General features: G+C 48.8%; 2 protein-coding genes and 1 long non-coding RNA gene across 6 annotated transcripts in view; all 3 read right to left on the bottom strand.

The window, feature by feature from the left end:
- The window catches only part of Esyt1 (extended synaptotagmin 1), a 29745-nt gene extending 11070 nt beyond the window's left edge, over positions 1 to 18675 (bottom strand). Inside the window, exons 1-9 of one of the 2 annotated variants that reach the window (XM_042698630.1) lie at positions 18671 to 18675; positions 13818 to 13821; positions 4419 to 4837; positions 2811 to 2852; positions 2490 to 2624; positions 2302 to 2375; positions 2094 to 2166; positions 1834 to 1923; positions 1043 to 1098 (exon numbers count right to left, since the gene is read on the bottom strand). In XM_042698630.1, coding sequence (XP_042554564.1) covers positions 1043 to 1098; positions 1834 to 1923; positions 2094 to 2166; positions 2302 to 2375; positions 2490 to 2624; positions 2811 to 2852; positions 4419 to 4829 — 881 coding nt within the window. In that variant the 5' untranslated portion in view covers positions 4830 to 4837; positions 13818 to 13821; positions 18671 to 18675. Of the gene's footprint in view, positions 1 to 1042; positions 1099 to 1833; positions 1924 to 2093; positions 2167 to 2301; positions 2376 to 2489; positions 2625 to 2810; positions 2853 to 4418; positions 4894 to 13817; positions 13822 to 18670 lie in introns of those variants that run through there. The other variant, XM_042698629.1, reaches the window with a different exon arrangement.
- Positions 14728 to 19547, bottom strand: Zc3h10 (zinc finger CCCH-type containing 10). 3 transcript variants are annotated; one of them, XM_042698631.1, is made up of 3 exons: positions 19472 to 19547; positions 18657 to 18720; positions 14729 to 16732 (listed from the first exon to the last, which is right to left on the bottom strand). In XM_042698631.1, the coding sequence occupies exon 3, from the start codon at positions 16675 to 16677 to the stop codon at positions 15370 to 15372; it is 1308 nt and encodes a 435-aa protein (XP_042554565.1). In that variant the 5' UTR covers positions 16678 to 16732; positions 18657 to 18720; positions 19472 to 19547; the 3' UTR covers positions 14729 to 15369. The 3 variants fall into 3 exon arrangements, with proteins under 3 accessions (XP_042554567.1, XP_042554565.1, XP_042554566.1); XM_042698632.1 differs by lacking the exon at positions 19472 to 19547 and adding an exon at positions 18960 to 19408; XM_042698633.1 differs by lacking the exons at positions 18657 to 18720; positions 19472 to 19547 and having other exon boundaries at positions 14728 to 16428; positions 16521 to 16598.
- A 420-nt stretch (positions 19548 to 19967) lies between these two features.
- On the bottom strand, positions 19968 to 21008 carry LOC122124102. The gene is made up of 4 exons (XR_006150497.1): positions 20948 to 21008; positions 20822 to 20846; positions 20450 to 20472; positions 19968 to 20288 (listed from the first exon to the last, which is right to left on the bottom strand). It is a non-coding gene; the product is annotated as an uncharacterized LOC122124102 (long non-coding RNA).
- Positions 21009 to 23337: the final 2329 nt, after the last annotated feature.

Below are 23337 nucleotides of genomic sequence, written 5' to 3' on the forward strand. Positions count from 1 at the left end.
CCCCCCTTGAAGCTTTTTATCTTCAATTAGCCACCAGAAAAACAAGTGATGATGTGGCTCAAAATTAAGTAGAGCACTAGCCTTGAGCAGGAGCTCAAGGACAGCACCCAGACTCTTGAGTTCAAGCCCTATGACCAGCCAAAAAGAAAAGAAAAAAAAAGCTTTGATACTTTTTTTTACCCTAATTTGCTAGTAACTACCACTCACTAACACTTAACACACACACACACTCTCTCTCTCTCTCTCTCAGTTGTGGGGCTTGAACTCTGGACCTGGGCGCTGTCCCTGAGCTCTTCAGCTCAAATCGAGTTCTCTACCACTCTATCCTAGTAGCTAGGATTATAGGCATGAGCCATGGGCGCCTAGCTTCACTGTCTCTTCTTTATTGCCCTTCCATTTCTCACTGTCTTTTTTTTGGTCAGTCATGGGGCTTGAACTTAGAGCCTGGGCACTGTCTCTGAACTGACTCATGGCTAATGCTCTGCCATTTTAAGCCACAGCACCATTTACAGTTTTTGAGTGGCTAATTGGAGATGAGTCTCACAGGGACCTTTCTGTTCAGGCTGACTTCGAACCCCAATCCTCAGGTAACTACGATTATAGGCATGAGCCACTGGTACCCAGCTTCTCTCTTTTGGTATTGATACTAGGGCTTCCACTCAGGACATGAGCACTGTCCCTGAGATTTTTTTTTGCTCAAGACTAGAGCTCTACCACTTGAGCCACAGCTCCACTTCCAGTTTTGTAGTAGTCTGTTGGAGATGAGAGGCTCATGGACTTTCCTGCCTGGGCTAGCTTCAAACCATGATCCTCAGATCTCAATCTCCTGAGACACTAATATTACAGGCTCCATTAGCCCTTTTTATTCCCTAACAAAACACATGTTCTTCCACAAAGAAAATAAATCACAAGATGAAATTTCCCAGAGGTCTTATTTCCTCCACTAGTGCTAAAGTCTCAGGGGACACTGCTGCATCTTTCACTGCTTTGTATCCCTTAAACATACAACCCAGGGCTCAGTCACTTAGTAGGTTCCTAATACCTAACTCCTGGTATATCCAGCAGATTGGTCATCCCTGTCCAGTTGATATCCAGGGTCTAGAAGAAAAGCACAGGGTTAGAACAAACCCAAAAGAGCATAGGCATACCCATCCAGTGTGTCCAGACCCCTCCTCTTTCCTCTCTTTTTCTTTGTCCCTCTCTCTTTCCCTCCCTTTCTCTCAGAGTCTCTCTCAGAGTCTCTCTTTCTCTCTCCCCATCCCTGCCCAGCCTGGGCACTGCTCCTTAATTTTTTTTACTCTAGGCTGGCACTCTACCATTTGAATCATAGTTCCACTTCCTGTTTTTTGGAGGTTAATGGGAAATGAGAGTCTCATGGACTTTTCTGCCCAGGCTGGCTTCAAACATTGATTCTTAAATCGCAGCCTCCTGAGTAGCTAGGGTTACAGGCATGAACCACTGGTGCCTGTCCACCCCCACCCCCAGTTCTTTTTCTTTTTTTTTTTGGTCGGTTGTGGGGCTTGAACTCTGGGTGCTATCCCTCAGCTTTTCAGCTCAAGGGGAATGGATGCTCTACCACTTGAGTCACAGCGCCACTTCCGGTTTTCTGAGTGGTTTATTGGAGATAAGAGTCTTTCGTGGATTTTCCTGCCAGGGCTGGCTTTGAACCTTGATCCTCAGATCTCAGCCTCCTGAGTAGCTAGGATTACAGATGTGAGCCACCAACACTCGGCTCCCAGTTTTTATAAATCCTCTTCTTACTCCTCACAGCTCCCTACTTTTACCCCCCCCCCCCAGTCCTGTTTCCCCATCCCACCTTAATGTTTTCCTTACCGGGCGTCGGATAAAGAACATTGACACAGCCCCCACGATAGGAATGTCCCCCACAAGTGGCTCAAGAATCACCCGCAAGATGCCATGTAGCTAAGACGAGAAGAGAAGGGCAAGAAGAGAAGATCAAACTATTCCACAGAAAAGGCCCTCTGTCCTCCCAGTCTTTCCCAGCCTTAAGGTTTCCAACCTCCTACTTCCATATATGCCGTGAACCTTGGGGGAGAGACTCCACTACGAGGGCCCCTGGCATTCTGACCCACCTGCATGCCCTTAATCCCTGCTTTGCAGAAATATTTCTTAACTTCCACGTCAATCTGCACATCACCCACATAGCTGGGAGGTGGTGGGAAAGAGAATAAAGAAGGTAAGTAGTAAGTTGGAATAAGGGGTTGGGGGAGTAAAGTAGTGGACCCAGGAGTGACCAAGGTCCGCCCACTGATAGGGAAACAGAATAGTGAGTAATGTTACCTGACGTTCAAGTCCAGCAGGATCTGCTCTTTTCTCTGGCTAGGGTGAACCTTGACTCCAATGATTCTCAATGGCTGGAGAGAAAGGAGGTCTCGAAAGAAGCAGGAGGGAAAGGGAAGACCCCCCCCCCCATTCCCTTTTGGACATTTATCCAGGCTTCCTGACCATCTCCTCCCAAACATACGTACCTTTTCACCCAGTTCCACTCTTGTAAATGTGAATGTTTGCAGATGGGGGTTAGATCCCCGAACAGCTGGAGCTACAGTTTCAGCCAGAAGCTTCTCCATATACTGGCCTAAGAAAGGCCAGACTTGGGCCACAATCTAGGAAGAAAGGGAGATGGTCACAGAAACCCATCTTCCCTCTAAAATCAGGGTCCTTCAGAATCCTCCCCTTAGGACAGCTCTGGAAACTAGGCTCCAACTAGAAGTGAGATGTGGCAGGGATCAGCAAAAGAAATGAAGCCCCAGTCTCCCCTTAGAAAAAATAAAACCCAGGGCAGTCCTCACCTTGTTTAGCCATTCAGCCTTTTCCACATCTGGGAAGCTGACCTGGAGGTGGAGAAGGCAGACACAGTGAACCTGTGCTTCCTAAGAAGCCAGTGGGAGGCCCACAGAGGACAGGGAACATGACCATTTGGCAGGGACTCCTAAGATCCAGGAGCTGGAGCATGTCCTGAGGTTTCTTTCCTCAGAACTAGGGTGTGCCGAGATCTCTGGAATAAGGGGAGCTAGCAGGGTGCAGGCCACACAAAGATGCTGTGTGGCTAGCTCATAGACACTAAATGACAGCTGATAGGTCAGAGAGGGGGAGGAAGGAGAAGGGCACATTCTTTCTAGAGGGGGAGGTCCTGACAAACCACAGCTCCAGGGATCCTGGGATTGGATTGGAGGAGTCCTGATCCTTTGTCCAGCCTGCCCTCCTCCTCCTCTTGCTGGACTGGGACTCCCCTACTCAGAAGATGAAGAAGAGAGTAACATCCTCAAGCAGGGAGGGGGAGAAGCGCTATGGAGGCCTCTCTGTGTGCCTCCTTTTCCTTCTATTTTCTTTCATTCTTCTCTCCTTCCTTTCCTTCTCTCTTTGCCACTCTTCCTATGTGACCTCTTCCATGAGGAAGTGTGTTCTGTGTGCGGCAAGGAGGATTCATCTCCATGCTGGATAGCTGGGGGGACAGGCAGTTGCTGCCTGGGCTACAAGTAGTCCGCTAGAGCCACCGAAGACTTTCTTCTTCCCAGTGTAGTGTCTGGGAAGTGTGGTGATGTCTGACTGTCTAATGTCTGTCATGATCCCCCGAACTAGGGAGCACCTCTGCAAGTCAGGGTGGGGCGGGTAACGGAGCATCTTAAAGCCGGAGAGAAGCATATGCTTCAGCTCTGGCGGGGTGTGTGTGTGTGTGTGTGTGTGTGTGTGTGCAGAAATAGGGTTTGGGTCTGCGGAGGAAAGAAAGCGGGCTACCCACAAGTCCGGAAAAGGGTGTGGCCGGCGGGCGCAGCGAGGGCCGCGGGAGCTGCAGCGGCCGCACCACCTTCCTCCGGGCCTCCCCCACCCCGCCCCACCCACGCCTCCGCGGTGCGGCGGCCCCGCCGCTCCCGGCGCCCCGGGGCCGGCTCAGCCCAGGTGCTAGGGCTCAGCTAAACCAGGCTGCCGCGGCACCCCGGGGCACAGGAGTGGGAAAGAGGCAAACTTTACGGCCGCCCGTGGGTTAGAAAAGAAAGACCGTGTGGCAAAGGCGAAGGAAAGACGCAGGGAACTCCGAGCAGGGACGCGGGCCAGGATGCCCAGGGGGCAGAGCAGGAGCAGCGTCTCCAGAAGCTAGCAGGAAGGGGGTGCAGGGGTGGGCTCGGAGGGAGAGTCTCGCTACGAGAGGGCCCCCGATTTTACACCGCTCTTGCCCAAGAGGAGAGGAAGACGGTCTGGATTCTGTGGAAGGACCAGCCGGCCGCGCAGGAAGGGTGGGTGGGGAGTCCCGGGCGTCCCGGGCCCGGCCCGCCGGCTAGCGGGACCAAGGGGAAATCCGGGGGCTCCGTCCACGCGCGCGGGGGAAACTTTGACTTTAGGGGCCGGGAGAGAGCCAGACCTGAGCTGCAGAAGGGAGCTGTGCCAGAGGGGTAGCTCACCCAGGCAGGTAGCTCTCGGTGGCTCATGAACAGCGTCTTGGCCGTGAGCCGCTCCTCGTCATCCAGTAGCTGTCTCGCTGCCCGAAGGCTCCGCTCTTTCTCCTCCCGCACCCGGCGCCAGCCCAGGTAGAGGGCGAGGCCGAAGAGCACGAAACCCACGCTGAGCCCCGCTGCCCCGGCCAGGTACACCGGCACCAGCACCAACAACCGCCGCCCGAACGAAGTCAGGACAGCCAGGGCCTCACCAGCCGCGCCAGGGCCGGCAGGGGGGACCCCGGAACCCCGGTCTGGTTTGGAGTGAGCAGCAGGAGGGTGGTCGGGGGGATCGGAGGGGACAGAGGGCTGGTCCATGGGCCTGGGGTTAGGGTCTTCAGGGTTGGGGCTAGAGCCCTCTCCGGGAGAGTGCTCCATGGAGCCGCCCGACCCAGCCGGAGGTTGCCTGCCTACTCGGACTGCGTGCATCCAGCTTGCAAGCCGTGACCCCCCCCTCACCCCCCCGCCCCAAGACAGGGGAGGGTCCCCCGCAAGCCACGCCCCCACTCCTGACGGTTTGGGTTGGTCCGCGCCGCATCCACCGAGGTGGAGTCAAAGGCTGAAGCCCCGCCCCTCCTGCGGGGAAGGGAGCGCGCTTTGGGTAAGACAGGACCTCCCCGATTGGATAAGAGAGCCGAAGATGGGCGGTCTGGGCTGGCGGGAAAAAGGAGGAAAGGGGCTAAAGGGCAATATTTGATTGGCAATAAAAAAAGAGGCGTGGTGTGCTATTTAAAGAGGAGGATCCAGTCCTCCTCCCACGTGGGATTGGAGCCCTATGGCATGACGTCAGGTAGAGCCGCAGGGCCAATTCCTGGATTTTAGAGAAGCTGGATTTGCGAAGTTGAGATGCTTGTGGGTGGTCAGGGTTTCCTTCTACTCATTCGAACGATTTGGCAGGATTTGGTCCTTCAGTTCACTGGTCAACTTTCCCCAACTTTTAATATTCTAAGCACATTCCTAATCCACACTCCCTCCTTCCCCCCTCCCTTTTCCCCTCTGGTTGCCCTTACAAAGGAAAGAAAATAACCCTATATGGAATGAAAGCTGTCGATGACCAACCAGGTCTATTCTGACCCCAGGCCCCTAACTTGTAATGGTTTTCTCTAGAAAAATCGGAAGACTCAGAAATAGAGTGGGGGGGGGGGAGGTGGATGGAGGAGCAAGTAAGATGTAGGACTTTCTGGAAATCTCTGAGTTGTTCATCTATATCATAGAGGAAAAATTAAGACTAAATTGACTTCAGAGTGGCTGGGGGAGGCTCCACAGTAGCAGGAAATATTTTCCAAGAATTTCCTAATTCTGAGGAATTTATAGGACATTAAAAAGAGGAATCTAGAGTAGGGAGAGAACCGGGCGCGGGTGGCTCACGCCTGTAATCCTAGCTACTCAGAAGGATGAGATCTGAGGATCACAGTTCAAAGCCAGCTCGGCAGGAAAGTCCGTGGGACTCTCATCTCCAATAAACCACTGGAAAACCGGAAGTGGTGCTGTGGCTCAAGCGGCAGAGCACTCGCCTTGAGCTGAAGAGCGCAGGGACAGCGCTCAGGCCCGGAGTTCAAGCCCCACCACCGACAAGAAAAAGAAAAAAAAGAGTAGGGAGAGGGAATATGACTAAGTGGTAGAGTGCTTGCCTAACATGAAGTCCTGAATTTGATTCCTCAGTACCACATAAACAGAAAAAGCTGGAAGTGGCTCTGTGGCTCAGGTGTAGAGTGCTAGCCTTTCAAGCCCCACGACCAGCAGAAGAAAAAAAAACCCTACAGTATTATGTAGGTTTATGATGGAAAGGTAATAATGAAAGGAATGAAAGGAAATAACTATTGTTACTTAGAGGTAGATGATGTTCAGGGATCTGGAAACTACATTAATTGCAAGCTGAAGAGGGAAGAGTTGGTCTTAAGATGATTATATTTTAATGCAGTGTGTAAATGAGTCTTTTGTGTTAGGGAGCAAAAGAACTAGGGTTCGTTATTGTGGAAAAACTAGATCAGCAGCTGATAAGTTTTAATCTGACTCTGCAGGGCATAGATTTCATCAGGCCAGATTTCATCAAAGCTGCTTTAAAACCTAGCCCAGTTTCCCTCCCTTATTCTTAATTTTTCTCACTTCCCTTTCTCCACTTCCTTGATGCCCGCAGTATTGAGATGGATTCATTCCTTTTGTAGAACTGTATAAGGAACAATTTTCTATCTGCTTTTTCTACTGTCCATATTCTAGAGGTGAGCACGCAGAAAAGGAAACAAGCAGCTTGGAAAAGATACAGATAATCTATTCCCAAGTAGCTGGAAGGCAAATGAAACTCGTTAAACAGAACTCTCTGACTGAAATTTGCAAAGCACTAGAGTGAAAGAGGGTTTCTGAGACTAGGGAATGTACAGGATGAACCTTCTTTCCAAACTTCTTCCCTTCCTTTCATCCAGATCATCAGATCTTCTTAGGACACCACTATATAGAGAACAAAACCTCATCTGTAAGCTTTTGCACCTATTGAAACCTGGGAGCCGTAGGATCCCAGCTGCAATGCAGTTAGCAGCACAAATAAACAGGGTGGGTCTCCACCCTTTGACTATGCTTGCTGCTTCCCAGGTGCCATCTGGTGGTAGTAAGCAGTAAATGGGTAACAGGAAGGGATGGTCTTTCCTTGGAGGAAGTATATTACAGGGTGGGGCTGAAGTGAGGGGAGAGAGTACCTTTATTTCCTGAACTTGTAATCTTAGATTTTTTTTTTTTGCCTCCCAGGAGATGCAGAGGGTTATTCTGATTTTAGCATACTTTATAAAGAAAATGGTAGGGCCAACAGGGTAAGGAAATGTCCTTCAGTTCTGTTCTTCAAAAGTTATTGCCACGTAGTATTCCCAGTGTTGGATGTCTCTATTCGATCTTTTTGAACTCAGGGCCTAGGCACTTCCTGTAAGCTTTTTTTGCTCATGATTATGAGCAACAGCTCCACTTCCAGTTTTTAGGTAGTTAATTGGAGATTGTCTCATGGCCTTTCCTACCCAGGTTGGCTTTAAAAGACCGTCCTCAGATCTCAGACTCCTGAGTAGTTAGGATTACAGCTCTGAGCCACCAGCACCCCAGCTCTATCAAGAATATGCCAAGAATACTCCTCACCCCGTTTTTTTTTTTTGGTCCAGTCGTGGGGCCTGAACTCTGGGCCTGGGCGCTGTCCCTCAGCTCTTCAGCTCAAGACTAGCGCTCTACCACTTGAGCCACAGCGCCACTTCCAGCTTTTTTCTTTTTGCTTATGTGGTGCTGAGGAATCGAACCCAGGGCCTCAGGCATGCAAGGCAAGCGCTCTACCACTGAGCCATCTTCCCAGCCCCCTTGCCCTGTTTCTTACTAGTTATAAAATCCTGGGCAGATAGGTGTTTGTGTGTGTGTGTGTATGTGTTGTACTGGTACTTGGGCTTGAACTCAGGGCCAGTGTGTTTACCCCTAGCTTTTTTTTTGTGGGCCATGGTGTGTGTGTACTTGGGCTTGAACTCTGGGCTTGGGCACTGTTCCTGTGCTCTTCAGCTCAAGGCAAGCGCTCTACCACTTGAGCCACAGTGCCACTTCCCGTTTTCTAGTGGTTTATTGGAGATAAGAGTTCGTAGACTTTCCTGCCGGGGCTAGCTTTGAACCGTGATCCTCAGATCTCAGACCTGAGTAGGTAGGATTACAGGCATGAGCCACTGGCACCTGGCTCTTTCCTTCCTTCCTTCCTTCTTTCCTTTTCTTTCTTCATGACGTTTGCTCTGCCACTTGAGCCACAGCTCCTTTTTCAACCTCTTGGTGGTTGACTGGAGATGAGGGTCTCAGAGACTTTCCTGCTTATAATCCTTAGATCTTAGCCTCTTGAATATTAGGATTTAGGCATGAGACACAAGTACCTGGCACAGAAAAAAAAAAAATCCTGCTTCTTCTCTGTAAAATGGGTACAATACTACCCACTGAATTAATAAAATACATGCAAAGTGCCTAGCATAGTGCTTTGGCTGCATTGTCTCAATAAATGTTAATGATCATTCTAGAACTTTTTTTTTGGTCGGTTGTGGGGTCTGAACTCTGGGCCTGGGCACTGTCCCTCAGCTCTTCAGCTCAAGGCGAGTGCTCTACCACTTGAGCCACAGCACCATTTCTGGTTTTCTAGTAGTTTTTTGGAGATAAGAGTCTCTCGGACTTTCCTGCCCAGGCAGGCCTTGAACCAAGATGCTCAGATCTCAGCCTCCTTAGTAGGTGGGATTACAGGTGTGAGCCACCAGCGCCTGCTTAGAACTCTCTATTTTGGTAGCAAGGACTTCCCTTCTTTGAGCAGTTCCTTCTCCCCACACCTCTTTTTCTTTTTGCTGAGGACTGAAACCAGAGCCTTGAGCATGTACTGTATGTCCTCAGTCATTTTTTTTTTTTTTGTCGGTCGTGGGGCTTGAACTCTGGGCCTGGGCGCTGTCCCTCAGCTCTTCAGCTCAAGGCGAGCGCTCTACCACTTGAGCTACAGCGCCACTTCCGGTTTTCTGGTGGTTTATTGGAGATAGGAGTCTCACGGTCTCTCCTGCCGGGGCTGGCTTTGAACCGCGATTCTCAGATTTCAGCCTCCTGAGTAGCTAGGATTACAGGCGTGAGCCACCAGCGCCCGGCTCAGTCATTTTTTTTTTGAGAGGATTTCAATTAAGCTGCCTAGGCTGGCCTTGAGTTAGGTAATTCTCCTGCCTCAACTTCCTAGGTAGCAGCCCTTCAAACATCTGAAAACATCTGAGTTTCTCTTTAGTGTTCTTCCTCACTTTCTTTCCTTCTTTTCTTTCTTTTTCATTCTTTCCTGACTGTCTCTCTCCCTCTCCCTGTCCCTTCCTTTCCCGTTCCTTAATTACCAGGGTTTGCTTGGCTTTTCTGCTCACAACTGGTACTCAGTCACTTATGCTACACGCCTAGCCTGGCTTTTTGCTGGTTAATTGAAGATGGACTCTTGAGAACTTTTCTACCTGGGCTGGCTTTAAAATTTGAACCCCCAGGTCTCAGCCTCCTAAATAGGTAGGATTCAAGGATTACATATATAATCTTTCTCTTCTCTTTCCTTTTCCTTTCTCTCTCTCTTTCTTTCTGCTCCAACTTAGGGCCTAGATGCTGTCCCTGAGCATTTCAGCTCCAGGCTAGCTAGAACTTTACCACTTAAGCTCCACTTTTGTGCTGGTTAAGTGGAGATAAGAGTCTCTTGGACTTTCCTGTCTGGGCTGGCTTTAAATCATAATCCTCAGATTTCAGCCTCCTGAGGAGCTAGGATTATAGGCATGAACTACCAATGCCTGACCCCCTTCAGCCTTTTCTTACAGGGTTATTTTTTCACATACAACTCTGATTTAGCAACAGCTATCTAAAACTTACATTTAGAGTACATGATACAGCCAGGCACTGTATACCTGTAATCCTAGCTACTCAGGAGGCTAAAATCTGAGGATCATTGTTTGAAGCTAGGCGAGGCAGGAAAGTGTGAGACTGTGACTCCAATTATCAGAAAAGCTGGGAGTGGAACTGTGGCTTCAGTGGTACAGGGAGTGCTAGCCTTGAGTAAAACCAAAACAAAACCCAAGGACCACACCCAGGCCCTGAGTTCAAGGTTTTATTTTATTTTTTAACAGTGCTGGGAAATGATCCCAGATGAAGCATGTTAAGCAAGTCCTCTGCCACTAAGCTACAACTCCAGCCCCAAATTTTGATTTTGTGTGCCAACTGGAGATTCCAGGTGGCTCTTATATGAACTTACTGTTTAATCTCCACAAGTTCTAGGTTTTATCCCTAAGCAGTACTTTTTTTTTTTTTGGTCCATCATGGGGCTTGAACTCAGCCTGGGTGCTGTTCCTAAGCTCTTCAGCTCAAAGCTAGCTCTTTTTTTTTCTTCGCCACTTGTGGGGCCTGAACTCTGGGCCTGGGCGCTGTCCCTCAGCTCTTCAGCTCAAGGCTAGTGCTCTACCACTTGAGCCACAGTGCCACTTCCAGCTTTTTCTGCTATGTGGTGCTGAGGAATCGAACCCAGGGCCTCATGCATGCAAGGCAAGCACTTTACCACTGAGCCACCTTCCCAGCCCTCAAAGCTAGCTCTTTACCACTTCTGGTTTTCAGGTGGTTAATTGGAGATAAGAGTCTCACAGGCTTTCCTGCCTGGGCTGGCTTTGAACCTCAATCCTCAGCTCTCAGCCTCCTGAGTAGCTAGGGTTACAAGTGTGAGCCACCAGCACCTGGCTATTTTTTTCTTCCTTCCTTCTTCTTTTTATTTGGGTCCAGTTGTGGGGCCTGAACTCTGGGCCTAGGCACTATCCCTCAGCGCTTCAGCTCAAGGCTAGTGCTCTACCACTTGAGCCACAGCACCACTTCTGGCTTGGAACCACTTGAGCCACTTCCCGCTTTTTTCTTTTTGCATATGTGGTGCTGAGGAATCAAACCCAGGGCCTCATGCAAGCAAGGCAAGCGCTCTACCACTGAGCCACCTTCCCAGCCCTCTTTCTTTTTTTTTTTTTTTTTTTTGGGGGGGGGTCTGGTCGTGGGGCCTGAACTCTGGGCCTGGGCGCTGTCTCTCAGCTCTTCAGCTCAAGGCTAGCGTTCTACCACTTAAGCCACAGCACCACTTCCGGCTTTTTTCTTATGTGGTGCTGAGGAATCGAACCCAGGGCCTCTGGCATGCCAGGCAAGTGCTTTACCACTGAGCTATCATCCCAGACCACCTCTCTTTCTTTCTTTGTCGTGGGTACTGAACTCTGGGCCTGGGCACTGTCCCTCAACTCTTCAGCTCAAGGCTAGCGCTCTGCCACTGGAGCCACAGCACCACTTCGGGCATTTTCTGCTTATGTGGTGCTGAGGAGCCGAACCCAGGGCCTCATGCATGCAAACAAGCACTCTACCACTGAGCCACCTTCCCAGCCCCTACTTTTTCTTTCTTGTATGTACTGATGAATGTTTTTTTGTTTTTTTTTGGGTCCGGTCGTGGGGTCTGAACTCTGGGCCTGGGCGCTCTCCCTCAGCTCTTCAGTTCAAGGCTAGCACTCTACCACTTGAGCCACAGCGCCACTTCCGGCTTTTTTCTTTTTGCTTATGTGGTGCTGAGGAATCGAACCCAGGGCCTCGTGCATGCAAGGCAAGCGCTCTACCACTGAGCCACCTTCCCAGCCCCTGATGAATGTTTTTTGTTTCATTTTGCTTTATAGTGCTGGTGCCAAAGCCTCTCCCACATACTAAATTCTACTACTGATCTATATACACTTTGCCTTTAAATAGGCTTTTTGTAGTTTTAGTCTCTTTTTTAAATAAAACATAGAAGTCAGCCACCTGTGGCTCATTCCTGTAATCCTAACTACTCAGAAGGCTGAGATTTGAGGATCATGGTTTCAAGCCAGCAGGCAGGGGCTGGACTTTCCTGTGTGGAAACATTATCATAAAAAAAAGCCAGATATGGAACTATGGCTCAACAGTACAGTGTTAACCTTGAATAAAAGAATCTGAGGGACAGCACCCATGGCCTGGGTTCAAGCCCCAGGACCAACACCAAAAATTAAAAAAAAAAAAAAAAGCCTGGCACTGGTGGCTCACGCCGGTAATCCTAGCTACTCAGGAGGTTGAGATCTGAGGATCATGGTATGAAGTCAGCCCTGGCAATAAAGTCCTTGAAACTCTTATCTCTAACTAACAAAAAACTCAAAGTTGGAGCTGTGACTCAGAGTGGTAGAGCACAAACCTTGAGCAAAAAAAACCTCAGGGACAGTGCCCAGGACCTGAGTTCAAGCAGAAGAACCAACAAAATTAAATAAAGATAAATAAACAAACAAAACAAAACATAGCCCTTGAGCTTATTACTAGAGACTAGAGATTGCTCTAGGATTAAGGCACTTAGCAATATTCACTAGGGACAAAGGTTGTTATATCACTTAAATCCTACTACTATGACTCATATTTTTTTCTTTTCTGCGATCACTTATAGATGAAACAGGAAAGAAGCTCTGAACACCCAGGAATTGACATGACACAGAGACCTAAACTTCTGAATTGTCAGGACAGGTATGTTTCTCAAAGCTGGCTGATGAGTTCTTGTGCTGGATAAAACAATCTCATAAAACACAGCATCAGACAAGGTCACTTGGTGACTGTTAAATGAGACAAAAACCCAAAACAAACAGCAACACAACTGGCTAGGCTCTAGTGGCTGACATCTATAATCCTAACTACTCAGGAGGCTAATCTGAGAATCATAGTTTAAGGCCAGCTGAACAATGTATCTCCAGCTAGCCAGCTAAAAGCTACAACTCGCCAGGCACTAGTGGCTCTCATACCTATATTCCTAGCTACTCAGGAGTCTGAGATCTGAGGATGCGGGTTAGAAGCCAGCCCGGGCAGAAAAGTTCCAGTGAGACTGTTATATCCAATTAGCTACTCAAAAAACTGAGCTGCAGCTCAAAGTGGCAGAGCCCTACACCAACAAAAAGAGCTACAGCTGGAGGGATGGTTCAAGTGATATTGCCAGTTGTGATTAAAAAATAAAAGGGTCCTGGTGGCTCACACCTATAATCCTTGCTACTCAGAAGGCTGATATCTGAGGATTGTGGTTCAAAGCCAGCCTGGGCAGGAAAAGTCCACGAGACTCTTATCTCCAATTAACCACCAGAAAACCAGAAGTGGCACTGTGGCTCAAGTGTTAGAGAAGCTAGCTTTGAGCTGAAGAGCTCAGGAACAGTGCCCAGGCTAAGAGTTCAAGCCCCATTACTGACAAAAATAAATAAATAAAAAGAAGCCAAGGATATACTCAAGACCCAGAATTCAAGCTCCAGTATGGCACATAAATAAGCCCAAATTGGCCAACTGCAAATGTATTACTGGTGATCATAGCTGATATATACTAATACAAGGCAGACTATGTCTACACTTGCCCAAATTCACCTCTGGAAATGGAAACAAGAAAATAAAATTAAGATTTTAACTGAGGAGAATTCATGTTGGTATCTATACTCACATTTCTATATGCTCCTATGCCATCTTTTAATAACCCAAAATTGCACCAGAAACTGAACATTAAGCTTACCAATGTGTTGTTTTTAAAAATCCATAAGCAGCCGGGCGCCGGTGGCTCACGCCTGTAATCCTAGCTACTCAGGAGGCTGAGATCTGAGAATCGCGGTTCAAAGCCAGCCCGGGGAAGGAAAGACCGTGAGACTCCTATCTCCAATAAACCACTAGAAAACCGGAAGTGGCGCTGTAGCTCAAGTGGTAGAGTGCTCGCCTTGAGCTGAAGAGCTGTGGGACAGCGCCCAGGCCCAGAGTTCAAGCCCCATGACCGACAAAAAAAAAAAAAAATCCATAAGCAATTCTGCTTACTTTTTTCTTTAGCACTCCCTCAGAGATAGGGATCTCTGTGTTACCCAGACTGGTGTCCAACCAGTCTCTCAAGGCTCAAGTGGTCCTCTTGCCCAGACCCAGCCTTTTGAGAAGCTGGGACTACAGGAACAGTCTACTGTGCCAGGCATTTTTTTTACCCCAGTAACCAGCCTTGATCTAGCCCACCATCTCCAAACCTGATTTGTCAACCTTACCAGAAAGAGGTAGCTGAAGATGCAATGAGGGAAGTACACACAGCATCACTTTGCATGCCCTCCAAACCACCGTGCCATTGCACCAGACACCTGTTGTTTCCCTTACATTAGCCATGAGCTGCGGAGGAACTGAAGTTTGGTCACTGGGGTCCCTGGCCTTAAGTGGATATAAAACCTCTGGTCTTAAGTATAGAGACCGAAGAAAGGAAATAAACCCTGAAGCTTGTGTCCTCAGAAGAACTCCCTTTTCCTAGCCCCTCCCAACCCTTTGAAGGCTTAAGGCATTGCCACTAGAGAAGGCTTGGAGCTGGAGGGGCATAACTGCTATCAACAACTCAAGAGAGGCAATGCCATCTGCCCTGCTGTTTGAGTTAAGGGAATTATCTGCTAACTCCATAACATCTCAACCCCATTTCTGAGCACATACACCCTCCTTAGTACCTGCCCCCCTGAATGACCCTAGAAGCCCTTGTTACTAAGACAACCTGGGAATAGCACATGCAGACAGAGACCAGAAACAGATGGGACTATTTTTAAACTAGACTAGGTGGCTCCAAAGCTTTTACCCCACAGAGTGCCTTCCCCAAGGCTCCATTTGGTCCCTAGCCATCTATGATGGCATCCATCCAACTTACCCAACCTATGTGAGGGTAGGGTTTTTACCCCATTTTGGCATTAGATCTATTTTATGCTCCCATTTTCCACAAAGAATATCTAAGAAAGTTTTCACTGCCTCCATTTGTTAAAAATAATAGTTAATTTTATTTCTTTGGAAAGTAGTGGGCCCTGCCCTACAGATATCCAGACCAAGCTAGGTAAATGGATGCTCCCCTAGTCTTTGGGCTGGAGTACTATGGTCCCGGCCTTCCCAGGGGCCCAGGAGCAATTTCTGTATTATTCAAACCAACTGGGCCACAAATCATCTGAAGGCTCCTATAAGATCTTCTCTCTGGCCACCCACTTCCCAATCTTTCCTGGATCTCCCTCTGGATGGGGCACTTTTTCTTCCAAAACCAGTACTGGAACCTGTGCTGTTCAGAAGAAAGGACACAACCAGGGATGTCCTCAACTTCCTGCTGAGCACCGAGGACAGAGACCCTCAGTCAGTCCTTCCTTGCTGCTGGCTTCAGTCTGAACTTCTACGCAAACCACCACTTGAGTGAGGCCTGAAGGACAAGAGTGCACTCCTAAAAGACAGATGAGGACACACCTGCCCAATTCCACCTCAGGAAATGCTCCTCAGAAGCATATTCCTTGTTCTAGTTCTTGAGGGAGCCCTTCAGACAGGGTTGGAAGGGCTAGGCGAGTGGGCAAGGGCCCCTTGACCTCAGCCCTGAGAGGCTACACCAGGGGAATGTCCTTTAGCCCCATCAGTGTGGCATGGCTGTGATGCGCATGCTCTGGGAAGCAATAGGATAAGTCACCATGGGAGTGGTGGTGTGGCTCATTGTGATTCCTGCTAAGGGCTGGGCCATCGATACAGCCACAGGAGCCACAGGAGCCACAGATACAGCTACAGGAGCCATGGAGACAGGTGGGGGAGCCATTCCTTGGGCAATTGTTTGAGCCAGAGCAGCTGAGAGTGGCGTGATCTCTGGGTTCAAGTGTGGGGGTGGGGGTGGTGGAGCAGCAGGAGGTGCAGCATTAGTTGGGGGAGCCGCTGGAGCTCCAGCAGGGGCTACCAGTTCTTGCTGGGACACAGGACGAGGCTGTAGAGCCTGGCTGCTGAGCGTAGTGTGAGTCTGGGCAATGCCATGGTTAAAAGTGGCGACAGTGCCCACAGTGGGGGCTAGAGTTTGCTCAGTGGCTGGTGCAGTAGAGCTCAGGGTCATGACCTTGGCTTGATTGCGGAACTGGGCGTTTTGTTCCAGAAGTACCTCATTGGTGGCCAGCAGGTTGTTGACCTGCTTCTTTAATTCCTCTACGCGCTTCCTGAGCATGGCATTCTCTTCTTCTAGTAGTCTACATTCTACCCCTCGGGGTGGAGCCAAGTTATATTCGTATGACTCAAAATGAGGGCCATCAGGAGGGCAGCATCCACCTCTCCGGCGCTTGGGGCCTGGTTCGTGGTCCTCAAAGCCCCTGTCAGAAAGGTCATAGATATCATAAAGATCGTGACGTCTTCCTGGGGGAACTGCGCCTGTGGCGCCCCCACCTCCAGTGCCGCCTCCACCTCGAGCATCAAACTCAAAATCCCGTTGCAGGTGACGGAACTTGCACTTGGCTCCTCTCTGACAATCACCCTTGAGGAAGTCACGGCAGATAGGGACCTCCTCCTTTCCATTTGGCAGGTCAGCTGGTGAAAGGCCCAGGCCAGCTGCTACTTTTTGCCTCAGCCGAGGGGGAAGCTCTCCTGTCTTCTTATAGCCATCCTCATCCTCCTTGGAGCCATGGATAAAACGGCAGTTTGGGCGGCTACACTCCTTGTTCTGGAAGTCATGGCAAAAGATGAATTCATTTTTGCTCACCCCTAAGTTGGACACCTCACTCATGTCTGGGTGACGATATCGACAACGTTTGCCTCGCTTGCACACATTCCTCAGGAAGTCTCTACAGATGGCATCCGAGCTGGTTCCTCCACTGCCTGCTCCTGCCACACCCGTCTCCTCACTGCCACTGCTTCCAGGGCCGCCACCGTTGCTTCCAGTGCCGTTGGCATAGCTGTCCCGGTCAGGCATCCTGGTCCCCGCTAAGTCAGGGCTTTCTTCCTTTTCTTGCCACTCTTGGTGACTGCTAAAAAAAAGGAGGGAAGGGGGAGGCAGGAAGAGGGGAAATGTATCAATCTGTCAAACCAGACTCCACCAGAGATTCCCCCCTCTCTTCCTGTGTGTAGAGCAGGCAGTCCAGTGGGGCAATGGCTTTGGAGGTGGCAAATCTGAGAGACAGGAATTCTGACGGACTTGGCCAGAAGTCCTGCCCAAGCCCTTATGCACCTGGTCTTGGTCAGAGTGATTCACACTTGCCTGGCTAAGGGAGGGAGTTGGGGTGAAGCCCCAGGAGGGGGCAGGGAGTGTTGGATTTTATCTTCCCTTCTAAGATGACCTTATTAAAATCATGGGAGTGAAATTAAAACTGTTGTTGGTTTCTGAATAGGCTAGCAGGAGACTGGAATAGTGCCCTAAGGACTGGCTGCTTCACTGTTACAGCTTACGGACAGTAGGGTACCAGTAAAATATTTCCTTAACTACTCTTCCATGGGATTATAGGTGAGAGTTCTGTATCTACCAGATCTCTAGAACCCAAGAAATCCTTGACGAAGAGCCTACTGTTACCAGTTTGAGGGCTGTTGCTATTCTGTCATTATTGTTTTCTCTTACTACCATGCTCAACCATGGAAAGTTGGCCCCCTCCACTTCAGGGGAGATATTCTAAACTAGAATTTCCATTTCCAGCCACCACTACGCACCCCGGGGTAAAACCATTTGTGGCAAGGTCAAGATGTGAAGAAGTAAATTTGATAGGAACAATCGACTTTTGCCCAGTCCCCACTCCCCTAACCCTTCCATGAGAAGATCCACTGACATCAAACCACGCCATTCCTTACCCCATTAAGACACTAATTATTTATAGCCTCTATAAAAGCTTTTTAAATCTATTTCCCAAGAGAGCTCTGGAATGCCAGTCCACTGCCCTAGTTCTAGCACTCCCCTCCAGGCCCTCACTCCTAACAAACTGGGAGTCCTAGTTACCACGTGTCTTACCTCCTAAACCTTTCATAGTGTTCAGGCTCCCCCTGCTGTTCAAACGGATTTCGTATTGTTTCCCCTTAGGTATAACTGATCTCTCCTGATTCTGTTAGCTTTGACTTCCCCATCCAACCCTCCAGCCTTAAGATTACCCTAAAACAACAGACCAGATCAGAGCCAGAGTTACACAAAAATTTGTACAAAAGAAGAGGTCTTCATATCTCCTCCAAAAGTTAGTAGCCCAAGTCAGACGTGGGTGACTCACACCTGTAATTCTAACTACTCAGGAGGTTGAGATCTGATGATTGTGGTTTGAAGCCAACCCAGGCAGAAAAGTGCATGAGATTTTTATATCCAATAAACTATTCAGAAAAGGCTGGAAGTGGTGCTTTGGCTCAAGTGGTAGAGTGTTAGCCATGAGCATAACGAGGCTCAGGGACAGCGAGCAGGCCCAGTTCAAGCCTCAGGACTAGAAAAACAAACAAACAAAAAACAGTAAGTAGGGAAGAATAAAAGGAAGTGGTAAAAGAGAAGATCCCAACTGTGTGTGTGTGTGTGTGTGTGTGTGTGTGTGTGTGTGTATGTGTGTGTGTGGTAAAAGAGAAGATCCCAACTGTGTGTGTGTGCGCACGCCAGTTCTGGAGCTTGAACTCTGGGCCTGAGGCTAGCACTCAATCACTTGAGCCACAGCTCCACTTCCAGCTTTTCTTTTGGGTAGGTAATCCAAGATAAGAGTCTCCAGGACTTTCCTGCCTAGTCTGGCTTTGAACTTCAATCCTCAGCTCTCAGCCTCCTGAGTAGTTAGGCGTATAGGAATGAGCCACCTGGTTAAGATGTGAACTTCTACTAAAAGAGAAACCATCAGGTGAAGAATAAGTCGCCATCTACCCAAGCCTGACCCACACTACAAATCCCACCAGAACAGATAATTAGATATACTTCTCCCCACCCAACTCTCCCAGAATTAATACCTGAGGTAGCTCAGGTGAAGTCCCGGACTCCTGTGGGTCTCCACCTCCACATCACTGCTGGGTTCTGAACAAAAACAAATAAACAGAAACTTGGGTGGGAGAACAGAACTCTGAGGTAGTTGTCATAAATAGGAACGAAGTCGGACAACACGGCAACTTTTCCTGTCAAAGAGAGGAGTTGCCAAAAAAAAAAAAAAAAAAACAACCCCAAGAATAAGGGAATAAGGGATAGAAGTGACCTCAGACTGGGAAGATGAGTTGGAAAACCCATCTTCAATGAACAGTAGGTGGAGGAAGCTCTACCTCGAGATGAAGGAGGATGTGGGGGTCCAGAGGACAGGCTAGGGCCGGGGGTTAGAACGGCCGAAGGAAGAGCGGCAACTGACAGCACATGGGATGGCACATTAGACTGGGGGGTCGGTGATTGTGACGCTTCCCAACACCCAGAGTTTGCGAAAAGTCCTAAGAGTTTCCCTAAAGCAAGTCTTCTAGCTTCTTCTTCTGTTCTTGAGGACAGTGGCTCCGGCACTTGGCCATGAGACCAGTGAAAAGGACACTAAGGAAGTCGGTGCAGGGGGAGGGCGTCTAGGTGACATCAAGATGAAGGGATGGGAAGGGCCGTGACGTCACGAAGCTGGCGTTTGCTCGCGAAGCCGGGTCAGTCAGAAAAGGGACCCTGTCTTGGGTTGCGAGGAAAAAAAGCCAGATAGGTTCTTGGGGGGGCCTCGTGTGGGCCAGCGGAGCCCAGCCGCTGGGCCAGCCCCGACTCCTCCCCTCCGGGCGCGGCCTCCACCTAAGTCTCCCGCCTCCCTCACCTGCCGCCGCCGCCGTAGTTGCTGCTGCCGCCTGCCGGTCCTCAAGCTTCGACAAAGAGCCGCCCACTCCACCGCTCTTCCGCTTCCTGCGGAAGGGCGACGATCTAGCCGCCAGACCCGGAACCATACTCTATGGTATGCGAAGCGGCGCGACAAGCCGCAGGAAGTTCCCAACAACCCTTGCGCGTCACCATGGCAACACGACCCAGCAACCTTAAGGAGCCCCAGCGACGGAAAAACACCGAGCACGCCTTAGTAGTAGTGCGGTGCAAGCTCGAACTTTTACCGGAACCTTGGAACATACCCTCAGGCGCCCACATGGCTCCAAACCCCAGCACCCGCCGCCCACACCTAGCACCCAAGATATTGCCCGGGTTAACTTTTTGACACCATCCAGAGTGTTGACACCGCTTAACCAGCAACGAGCCACACAACCCGCTCCCCGCCCCCCCGAAGTCGTAATGAGGACGTAAAAGACAAGACGATTTGAAAGTTCAGCTGCAACAGCAAAAGAGATGGTTTATTGTACACGCGTCACACTCGGCCACAACTATGAACAGAACTAGTCCAGAATGTCACAGGTCCGGGGCACAGGACCATCAGGGGATGCTTGGTTATGAGCAAGGTGTGTCTTTCAGAAACGATCTTGGCGATGGAAGTTTCTAGATCCACTGGGAAATCACGGCGGCATGCAGTCCAACAAACTCAGCGTCCCAGCCTATGGCATTCCTTATTCCTCCTGCTCCTCTGGCCTCGACGGGTGCACAAGCTGGTTTACTTGGACCTCTGCCTCATCTTTCTTCTTTTGCGCTTCAGCCTGAAAAGTACACACGAGAAGACATGCTGTTTACAAACCAGTTTTTCCTTCCCTGTGCACTTAGGGGGTTAATCACTGATTCTGCCGAGGCAAAACTTTTTCTCACAGTTCCTTTTTTTTTTGTCCAAGGGTATCCTCCCAGGCGAGTTGTCTCAACATACCTGCGCATTCGCTTCTTCCTCCACTAACAACCCGATTATGAGGCAAAGGGAAAAGAAAAAAAAGAGATCCTTATTAACAAAATACAGACGTACACCATAGGTTTAAAAACTGAGCAAGCTCTTAGCTAGTATGAAGGAATGGACGTAGCATTAACAATGACCATAGGTTGACATAAGACCCCAAGTCCGTTTCTTACACCCGTTTGAACACCCTCCAGGGTCCAATGGGCACCTTTTTTTCCTTCCCCCCCCCCCAAAAGTATGCTGACCACCGCCCGAACATAGAATGCTGCGATTGAGAAGCACGGCCGTCTTTCCTTGTTGGGATCTCCCCCTTGCCAACTCCCAATCTCCCTGCTAGAAACCGCTCACCTTGGCTCTCATGGCGCAGTTGTTCCTGCCAAGGAAGAGAAAAAGGTTATAGTTAGTTTTCTCCGGAGATGGTAAATATAGAGGTCAGATGTTAATGGATTGCAGGCAGAACACAATACCACTCACCTAGGAAGATGGCGCTAAGGCCGAGAGAGAGCCAAGTTCCGCCTACGACTATTTATTGGCGTTCTTAGTGTCGTCACTTCCGCTACTCTCGGCCTCCCCCCCCCCCCTTTTCCCGCCCTCTAAGGGCGGGACTGTCCAATCAGAGTAAGAATCGTTTTCAGCCGCTATCAGAGGGCAAATGAGATCAAATTAATCCTGTAGGAAAGCGAAGTATTTCGAATTGGCTTTACCAGGACACTCAGCTTTCCAGTTTTGTTATGAATATATTATTTCAACGTGAGCACGCTTTTCCTGTCTAGGACGGAGAGGTGCTAAACCAGGAAAGAGCCAGGGCTTCCGATTTCTCTCATTGCTTCTTGGGAGTTGCAGTTTCTTGGCGAAGTCCTCCATTTTCTTATGGATTGATGTGAACTGTGGAATGGACTTTGCATTTTTATAAGCTAACTTGCTGTCGACAAAGCAGAAACAAGGTTAGCTAATTCTTCTTTAGAGAAAGTATGACATTTGGTCTTATAGGAACTTTTCCATTTTCATCGTATAGTTAGTTGAGAATCACTGGAAAACATCCTCAGATATGGCTTACAGGAAGCTTGAATTGAATGTGAATAAGGATGAATGTGGTTTTATTTGCCCAAATGAAAACGGAACAATGAAACTTGCTGAAATTGTTTTAAGAGGGCAGGGAGATAAGGGAGTGATAATAAGGACTCATTGCAGACAGGATACATTGTAGACGGCGTGGAAATGTCACAATGAAGCCACTCTATAACTAATGTATACTACTAACTAGGAATGTGGCTTGGTGATAAGAGTGCTTGGCCTAGCATGCATAAAGCCCTGGGTTTAATTCCTCAGTACCATATGAACAGAAAAAGCCTGAACTGGGGCTGGGAAGTTGGCTCAGTGGTAGAGCGCTTGCCTTGCATGCCTGAGACCTTGGGTTCGATTCCTTAGCACCACATAAGCAAAAAGAAAAAAAAGCCGGAAGTGGTGCTGTGGCTCAAGTGGTAGAGCACTAGCCTTGAGCTGAAGAGCTGAGGGACAGCGCTCAGGCCCAGAGTTCAGGCCCCACAACCGGACCCAAAAAAAAAAGCCTGAAGTGGCACTGTGGCTCAAGTGGTAGAGTGCTAGCCTTGAGCAAAAGAAGTTCAGGGACAGTGCCCAGGCCCCTGAGTTCACGCCCCAGGATTGGCAAAAAAGAAAGGAAAAAGTCTGGAGCGGTGTGACCTGTAATCTCCCAGCACAATGCAAGCTGACACAGGAGGATCCATGTACATCAGATTCAAAAATAAAGTTTTTTTTGTTTTTTTTTGGGGGGGGGGGGGGAAATCCGGTTGTGGAGCCTGAACTCTGGGCCTGGGCGCTGTCCCTCAGCTCTTCAGCTCAAGGCTAGCGCTCTACCACTGGAGCCACAGCACCACTTCCGGCTTTTTTCTTTTTGCTTATGTGGTACTGAGGAATCAAACCCAGGGTCTCATGCATGCAAGGCAAGCGCTCTACCACTGAGCCACCTTCCCAGCCCTCCTGAGATTTTCATTTATTCGCATTTCACTTCAATGAAAACTTTAAAACTTAGAGCATTTAAGTAATTCTAGGATTGTGACCATAGAGTATGACAAAAATTTAAACATTAAAAAAATTAAAAATCAAAACATCTCTAGCAAGATCATTTTACAAGCCCACCATGATTGCCAATTGCTGTTCTATAAGCTATGAGTTTTATTTTTTACCTATTAGTTTTAACTATCTTCTAAAGTTTTAGGTTTCCAGTAAAATTTGAGGTGTAATTTCCCATATATTTCCTACTCCACTGTGAAGCCTCAACAGCTGTCACAATAATGTACTGTAGTTGTCACAACCAACAGATTACATTGACATGCTATCTTCCACCCAAAGATCATGCATGGCTATACTGGAGTTCAAGCTTGGTGTACATTCTATAGTTTGGACAAATGTATTAAGGGATGAATATGGACAACACAGGATTTTTGACTGAATCTACTTTTAATGGTAAGCTGCAATTGTTCAGAATCCCTAGGTCAGCATTGCCTCATATACTTAAGTCTAATCAACAAATTAACCAAACGTCACATCTTGGTCTTAAAAATTAGCCTGTTTCTTGAAATAGGGCAAACACTTGCAGAGTTTTTACAGTATCCAACTCCATGTCCTAGTTCCAAACCAGTATCAATATACCAGTTTACCTACTATATTTTTTTAATGCTGGTAGTAGAGCTTGAACTCAGTGCTCTACCATTTGAACCATATCTCCACTCCTGGCTTTGAGATGTGATCCTCAGATCTCAGCATACTGAGCAGCTAGGATTCCAGCTATGAAGCACCAGTGCTCATCTCATTTATTGTTTATCTTCAGAGAATCCAGAATTTAT

This window comes from Dipodomys spectabilis, unplaced genomic scaffold (genome assembly GCF_019054845.1).
Source record: "Dipodomys spectabilis isolate Male_0828 unplaced genomic scaffold, ASM1905484v1 ptg000234l, whole genome shotgun sequence".
Classification (NCBI taxonomy): Eukaryota; Metazoa; Chordata; class Mammalia; order Rodentia; family Heteromyidae; genus Dipodomys; species Dipodomys spectabilis.

What these genes read in the sequence shown, in the direction of transcription:
- Zc3h10 (XM_042698631.1), bottom strand. Translation starts at nt 16,677, where the DNA reads ATGCCTGACCGGGACAGCTATGCCAACGGCACTGGAAGCAACGGTGGC.